General features: G+C 43.4%; 2 protein-coding genes across 2 annotated transcripts; one reads left to right on the forward strand and one right to left on the reverse strand.

The window, feature by feature from the left end:
- The first annotated feature begins 3643 nt into the window (after nucleotides 1-3643).
- Nucleotides 3644-4898, forward strand: fut7 (fucosyltransferase 7). The gene has a single exon (XM_008125400.3). It carries the CDS (start codon nucleotides 3699-3701, stop codon nucleotides 4683-4685), a length of 987 nt encoding a protein of 328 aa, XP_008123607.3. The 5' UTR covers nucleotides 3644-3698; the 3' UTR covers nucleotides 4686-4898.
- Nucleotides 4899-5210: 312 nt separating this feature from the next.
- On the reverse strand, nucleotides 5211-7976 carry LOC134293072 (uncharacterized). Its single transcript, XM_062959544.1, has 2 exons — nucleotides 7088-7976; nucleotides 5211-6953 (listed from the first exon to the last, which is right to left on the reverse strand). The coding sequence occupies exons 1-2, from the start codon at nucleotides 7676-7678 to the stop codon at nucleotides 6174-6176; spliced, it is 1371 nt and encodes a 456-aa protein (XP_062815614.1). The 5' UTR covers nucleotides 7679-7976; the 3' UTR covers nucleotides 5211-6173.
- Between the last annotated feature and the right edge of the window lie 114 nt (nucleotides 7977-8090).

Genomic DNA, 8090 nt, shown 5'->3' on the forward strand with positions numbered 1-8090 from the left:
CCATTGGGCACCCGCCCTGCCAATCATAGAAAGGTGCTTAGCCATTGGCTAGAGCGCAGGTATTGCCAGGCTTTATTGTATTGGAGTCCCGCTTTGGTTCGAAATGATGTAACACTAGTGCCCCCTGCTGGCAGGCATTGGAACAAGCTTTAAAAGAATGGCAGATTGACAGTTGTCATAACATGACATGATGGCTCCCAAAGTGACCCATTTATGGTGGGATCAGGTGTCAAACAGGTATGCTAATAATATATTGTGTGTGTGTGTGTGTATATATATATATATATATATATGAAAAAATCTGAAAGAGAACACTGGTGCTTGTGCAGAGCTCTTCGCACAAGGATGGACACTTGTGCGAGGGCTTTTGTGCGAATTTTTTTGCACAAGTAAAATCCGTGTAATTTTTTGGCATGAGTAAAATCCGTGCAATTTTTTTTTGCACAAGTAAAATTCGTGCAATTTTTTTTTGGCACGAGTAAAATCCGTGTGATTTTTTTTTGGCACGAGTAAAATCTGTGCAAATTTTTTTGCACAAGTAAAATCCATGCAATTTTTTTGCAATAGTAAAATCCGTGCGAATTTTTTTGCACGAGTAAAATCCATGCCATTTTTTTGGCACGAGTAAAATCCATGCAAATTTTTTTGCACAAGTAAAATCCGTACGAATTTTTTTTTGCACTAGCAAAATCCGTGCAAATTTTTTTGCACAAGTAAAATCCGTACGAATTTTTTTTGCACTAGCAAAATCCATGCAAATTTTTTTGCACAAGTAAAATCCGTACGAATTTTTTTTGCACTAGCAAAATCCGTGCAAATTTTTTTGCACTGGTAAAATCCATGCAATTTTTTTTTGCAAGGGTAAAACCCACAAAACATTTCCAAACAGGAAGGTGGAAAAATATGAGAGAGAAGTTGTCACTTGTGCAAAGCTCTTTGCACGGAGACGAACGCTCGTGCGATGACTTCAGTGCAAACAAAAACAAGAAACATGGCACAGAAATGCAGACCCACCTGGTCCCACACATATAATATTGATAATATTATAATGGAATACAATATTATACTACTAATAATGCAAAACAATATTAATTATATATTATATATTAAATGTAATATTACTAATAATATTACTATATAATGATATAGTTCAATATAGTAATTTAATGCTTATATTGTGCTACGCTAATAATATATTGTATGTTCATTTGATTTGTAAGCCGCTCTGAGTCCCCATTGGGGTGAGAAGAGCGGGATATAAATGTAGTAAATAAAAATATTGTGGATTTAAACTAGTGAAAATCAGTGCAAATTGGGCCAGGCTGTGGCGCAGGCTGGTAAGCAGCCAGCTGCAACAAATCACTCTGACCATGGTCATGAGTTCGAGGCCAGCTCGGTGCCTTCGTCTGTCTCTGTCTCTGTTCTATGTTATATGGCATTGAATGTTTGCCTTATATGTGTAATGTGATCCGCCCTGAGTCCCCTTTGGGGTGAGAAAGAAGGGCGGAATATAAATACTGTAAACAAACAAATAAATAAATAAATAAATAAATTTCCTTGCATAAGTAAAGCTCATGGGAAAAGTTCTGCAAAGAAGGATCCAAACGGGCTATGGTGCAGGCAGGTGAGCAGCCTGCTGCAATAAATCACTCTGACCATGAGGTCATGAGTTCGAGGCCAGCCCATGGTGGGGTGAGCGCCGTCAATTAAAAATAAAATAAAATATAGCCCCTGCTTGTTGCTGATCTAGCAACCCGAAATATAGTTGCATCTATCAAGTAGGAAATAAGGTACCACTTATAAAAGTGGGGAGGCAAATTTAACTAATTTACGACGTTGGAATGAGGAAGTGCCGTCACAGTGGATGATGAAGCAGCTGCTCCCCCCGTGGCCAGAATCGAACATCCCCTCAGGAGAAGGTTAAATTACACAAAGGATGGCATTCATACCTAAGGTATGGTAGGGCAAAGTTGGAGAAAAACTTCGGAAATCATTTTCTTCGGTCCTCACTCTTTAAAGTTTGGATGAAATACAAAATATTTTTATACACTAAAACACCTATGTGGGTTTCCGCTTTGGAGGCAAACCAAAGGAGGTTGTTAGGATGGACCAAATGGCCAACCTACAAAGACATCTTGATTAAAAAAGAGGGAACATTTCAGATAAAATCACAAGAGGAAATAGGGCAACATTTCAGTAATGTATCTTGGTTTCAATTTAGACAAATCAAGGAATATTTTAATATAATTAAAAAACTGGTTTTTCAGAGAAAAAAGAATTTTGGTATATGATTTTGACATCTGAAAGGAAGGTAATCACAAAAATTTATGAAAAGCTGAATTAATGGGCAATGCAAACAGAGGAGATTAAAAACACAATGATCAACTGGGCAAGGAATATTGGAAGGCCGATCTATTTGAAAGAATGGGAACAAATCTGGACCAAACGTCTAAAATATACATACGCAATAGACTTAAACGAGAACTGGCTCAAGATGCTACATCGATGGTATATTACCCCCAAAAAACTAGGTATAATATATAAAAATGTTGATCAAATATGTTGGAAATGTAAATCACATGAAGGTAGTTTTTACCACATGTGGTGGTCGTGCGAAAAAACAGCTATATTCTGGAGATTAATACATACTGAGTGCAAAAAATTACTTAAAACAGACTTTCCGATGAAACCTGAAATTTACTCATTAGGCATGTTTGACTTTGACTTTTTTAACGATTTAAACATACATAAGATATTCACATTTTTAGTGACAGCAGCTAGGATGGTGTTTGCCAAACTTTGGAAACAAGAGATAATTCCTACTAAGACACATTGGATGGATAAAATCATGGAAATAAAAGAAATGGACAAATTGACTTATTTGATGAAGCAGAGTAATGGAAAAGGAATTAAAAAGATGGGTTGGACAATGGTTGATCATTATTTTAAAAAGGATAGAAACTAAGTTAAGAAATAATAAGACGGACTGGTTACATTTAGACAGATAGAGGAAAATGTAATTGATTTATAGAAAGGTATGATATATGAAGATCAGAAAGGTATGGAGAAAAGAAAGAAGAACGGAAGTCAACAAACATTTTTTTATTGTTATTTGTCCTTTTTTTTCTCTTGTGCTCTCTCTTCTTAATTTTTTTCCTTCTTTCTTGACTTTCCTGTAAAACTTGTTCTCACACTTTCGCTGTAAAGTTTTGAAAATCACAATAAAAATTTAAAAATTTTTTAAAAGGAGAAGGTTAAATTGCTTCTGCGTCTGTCTCTGTCTCGGTTCTATGAGTATATGGGCATTGAATGTTTGCCCTAAATGTATATAATGTGATTCATCCTGAATCCCCTTCGGGGTGAGAAGGGCAGAATATAAATACTGTAAATAATAATAATAATAAACAGGAGAGGGTGGGGGGGAATATTAGAGAATGCCCTGGTGCTTGTGTGAAGCTCTTCAAATTGGTGCAAAGGTGAGAAACCAAACGGGCCCTGGACCACCCCAGGGAGGCCCTAAACCATTTTAAAAAGGCACCCAATGGGCACAACGGGCTCTAGACAATGTCCGGAGAGATAAGATCTGAGATAGCACCGCAGTGTTGTGCAAGGCACCCCAGTGTGCAAATTTCTAGTCCTTTCGCAAGGGCGCTTTGCTTGCATTTCCTGACCGAGGAACGAGAAAGACAGTGGAGAACATGGAGCTCTCCTGTGGAGTGGCCGTCCTCTTCTTCTCCTTGGCCTTGGCTTCGGGTGACCCCTTGACCGTCCTGGTGTGGGAATGGCCCGATGGCCAAACGCCGGACCTCTCTGCCGACGTCTGCTCCCGGCTCTTTGGCCTGGAGGGCTGCTGCTTGACCACCGACCGGAGCCTTTTCAACCGGGCCGAGGTGGTGGTCTTCCACCACCGGGAGCTGGGCCGCTCCCCTCTCCCGCCGGCCAAAGGCCACCCCGGCCAGAGCTGGACCTGGGTCTCCTTGGAGTCCCCGGAGCACACCAAAGGCAATGGCTCAGAGGCGGCCTGGACCTGGGTCATGAGCTATCGGCGCGACGCGGACATCTTCATGCCTTACGGGAAGCTGGTGCCTCGGCCGCCGGGGGACGGAGAAGTGGTCATCCCCCCAAAGTCCGGCCTGGTGGTCTGGGTGGTCAGCCACTTCCGCCGGACGCAGGCGCGGGCCAAGGCCTACTACGAGCTCTCCAAGCACATCCAGGTGGACGTCTTTGGCCGGGCGGCCGGGCAGCCCTTGGCCCCGGAGGAGCTCCTGCCCACCATCTCCCGGTACAGGTTCTACCTGGCCTTCGAGAACGCCCTCAGCCGGGACTACGTCACCGAGAAGCTCTGGCGCAACGCCCTGCAGGCCGGCAGCGTCCCCGTCGTCCTGGGGCCCCCCCGGGACAACTACGAGGCCTTCCTCCCGGGCGGGGCCTTCCTCCACCTGCACGACTTCCCCTCCGTCCGGGACCTGGCCCACCACCTGCGCCACATGCCGGAGGACGTCTACCGGGGCTTCTTCGACTGGAGGCAGCGCCACGCGGTCAAGACCTTCCAGGACTGGAGGGAGCGCTTCTGCGCCATCTGCACCCACTACCCACGCCTCCGGCAGAAAGGGGGGTCCTCGGCCATGGGCACCACCCAATCCCTCCCGACAGAGGACCATCCGGCCAGAGAGAGACAAGACTGAGAGTGAGGGGACCTAATTATTATTATTATTTTATTTTAGGACACAGCAAACAAGACAGACATTATTATTATTATTATATTAATATATATTAATATTATTATTATGACCCTAGAGTTGGGACCTCTAAAGGCTATCTAGTCCAAGCCATAAAGGAAGTCACCATCCAATCCCTCCCAACAGAGGACCATCCAGCCATAGAGAGACATGACTGAGAGTGAGGGGATCCAATAATAATAATAATAATAATAATAATAATAATTTATTATTATTATTATTATTATTATTATATTAATATATATTAATATGATTATTATGACCCTAGACTTGGACCTCTAAAGGCCATCTAGTCCAAACCGTAAAGGAAGCCACCATTCAATCCCTCCTGACAGAGGACCATCCAGCCATAGAGAGACATGACTGAGAGTGAGGGGACCCAATAATAATATAATAATAAAGGCCATCTAGTCCACTGTCTGATCCCTCCCAACAGAGGACCATCCAGGCATAAAGAGACATGACTCAGAGTGAGGGGACCCAATAATAATTTATTATTATTATTATTATTATTATTATTATTATTATTATTTTAATATATTATTATTATTATTATTATTATTATGACCCTAAAAGCCATCCAGCCCAAGCCCTTTCTGACATATAAGAAGGCACTGTCTGATCTCTCCCGACAGATGGCCATCCAGCCATAGAAAAAGTAGTTGCACTCACACACACACACACCCTAGAGTTGGAAGGGACTCCAAAGAGAGCCCTCTGGTCCATTTAAAGCCTCTTTCAATGCCGTTTGGTGTCTTTTTAAAAGCGAGACATGGCACCCAAGGGAGCAATAAGCGGCTATCTCTTTGCAAGGCGGGGAGGGAGGAAGCGCCAGCCCTGTTTGCACAACTGGGTTTTGTAAGAATTGAGCCTAGAACCGGAAAACAGGAAAAGACGTTTTGGTTCCGGGAAGTAAACAAAGTACAGAAACATGATGCAAAAAAGTGCAATTTGTTCCTTGTCTTTGCATTTTTCCTTTCATCGCTGACCAAATATAGATAGTGACCCCCTTGCATAAACTTCTTGGACTAAAAAACCCATCATCAGCCTTCTCTCTGGCCCAATGTGTTGCTCCTGGAACATTGGACTACAATATCCATCACCCCCGTTCATCAGCATTTTCTCAAACCCAATGCATTGCTCCTGGAACATTGGACTACAACACCCATCATCAGCCTTCTTTCTGACCCAACGTGTTGCTCTTGGAACGTTGGACTACAACACCCATCACCCCAGTCATCTGCATTATCTCAATCCTGATGTGTTGCTCCTGTAACATTGGAGTACAACACCCATCAGCAGTCTTATCCGTGACCTGATGTGTTGCTCCTGGAACATTGGACTACAACACCCATCACCCCCGTTCATCAACATTTTCTCAAACCCAATGCATTGCTCCTGGAATCGTTGGGACTACAACACCCATCATCAGTCTTATCTCTGATCCAACATGTTGCTCATGGAACATTGGACTACAACACCCATCACCCCCAGTTCATCCAGATTCAAACTCAATGCATTGCTCCTGGAACACTGGACTACAACACCCATCACCCCCAGTTCATCCAGATTCAAACTCAATGCATTGCTCCTGGAACACTGGACTACAACACCCATCACCCCCAGTTCATCCAGATTCAAACTCAATGCATTGCTCCTGGAACACTGGACTACAACACCCATCACCCCCAGTTCATCCAGATTCAAACTCAATGCATTGCTCTTGGAACATTGGACTACAACACCCATCACCCCCAGTTCATCCACATTCAAACTCAATGCATTGCTCCTGGAACACTGGACTACAACACCCATCACCCCCAGTTCATCCACATTCAAACTCAATGCATTGCTCCTGGAACATTGGACTACAAAACCCATCACCCCCAGTTCATCCAGATTCAAACTCAATGCATTGCTCCTGGAACACTGGACTACAATACCCATCACCCCCAGTTCATCCACATTCAAACTCAATGCATTGCTCCTGGAAGACTGGACTACAATACCCATCACCCCCAGTTCATCCACATTCAAACTCAATGCATTGCTCCTGGAACACTGGACTACAATACCCATCACCCCCAGTTCATCCACATTCAAACTCAATGCATTGCTCCTGGAAGACTGGACTACAATACCCATCACCCCCAGTTCATCCACATTCAAACTCAATGCATTGCTCCTGGAACATTGGACTACAATACCCATCACCTCCCAGTTCATCTACATTCAAACTCAATGCATTGCTCCTGGAACATTGGACTACAATACCCATCACCTCCCAGTTCATCTACATTCAAACTCAATGCATTGCTCTTGGAACACTGGACTACAATACCCATCACCCCCAGTTCATCCACATTCAAACTCAATGCATTGCTTCTGGAAGACTGGACTACAATACCCATCACTCCCAGTTCATCCAGATTCAAACTCAATGCATTGCTTCTGGAACACTGGACTACAACACCCATCACCCCCAGTTCATCCACATTCAAACTCAATGCATTGCTCCTGGAACACTGGACTACAACACCCATCACCCCCAGTTCATCCACATTCAAACTCAATGCATTGCTTCTGGAAGACTGGACTACAGCACCCATCACCCCCAGTTCATCCACATTCAAACTCAATGCATTGCTCCTGGAACACTGGACAACAACACCCATCACCCCCAGTTCATCCACATTCAAACTCAATGCATTGCTTCTGGAAGACTGGACTACAACACCCATCACCCCCAGTTCATCCAGATTCAAACTCAATGCATTGCTTCTGGAACACTGGACTACAACACCCATCACCCCCAGTTCATCCACATTCAAACTCAATGCATTGCTCCTGGAACACTGGACTACAACACCCATCACCCCCAGTTCATCCACATTCAAACTCAATGCATTGCTTCTGGAACACTGGACTACAACACCCATCACCCCGTCATTGCATTTTCTCAAACCCAAAGGCTTCCTCCTGTCTGGGGGAATCCTTGGTTGGGAGGTGTTAGCTAGCCCTAGTTTCCAACAGATCTCTGAGGATGCCTGGGCGAAACGTCAGGAGAGAATGACAACACAGATAAAAATATATACTGTATAAAATGAGAGGGAATTATAGTGAGGATATTGCCTCCAAAAACAAAGAAATGATCAAGAATCCAGTCCGGGTTTTGTGGAAACCCAGAGCTCCCTAATGGAATGAATATCCAGTCCAGGACCTTGGAGAGCTCACTTACAGCTGGCCTGGAGCAAAACCTGGACCGGATTCTTTTGTTTACTAATTTGGGAAGTGTATTAATCAAACATAGGTGTAAATAAAATACAAATAGTAATTAATTCATCTCATTGG

This window comes from Anolis carolinensis, unplaced genomic scaffold (assembly GCF_035594765.1).
Source record: "Anolis carolinensis isolate JA03-04 unplaced genomic scaffold, rAnoCar3.1.pri scaffold_7, whole genome shotgun sequence".
Classification (NCBI taxonomy): Eukaryota; Metazoa; Chordata; class Lepidosauria; order Squamata; family Dactyloidae; genus Anolis; species Anolis carolinensis.

Bases quoted from the DNA above. Each gene is read 5' to 3' on its own strand.
- fut7 (XM_008125400.3), top strand. From the start codon at position 3,699: ATGGAGCTCTCCTGTGGAGTGGCCGTCCTCTTCTTCTCCTTGGCCTTG.
- LOC134293072 (XM_062959544.1), bottom strand. From the start codon at position 7,678: ATGGGTGTTGTAGTCCAGTGTTCCAGAAGCAATGCATTGAGTTTGAAT. The intron at 6,954-7,087 runs GTGATGGGTATT...ATGAACTGGGAG, and splicing joins TGAATGTGGATGAACTGGGG to GTGATGGGTATTGTAGTCCA.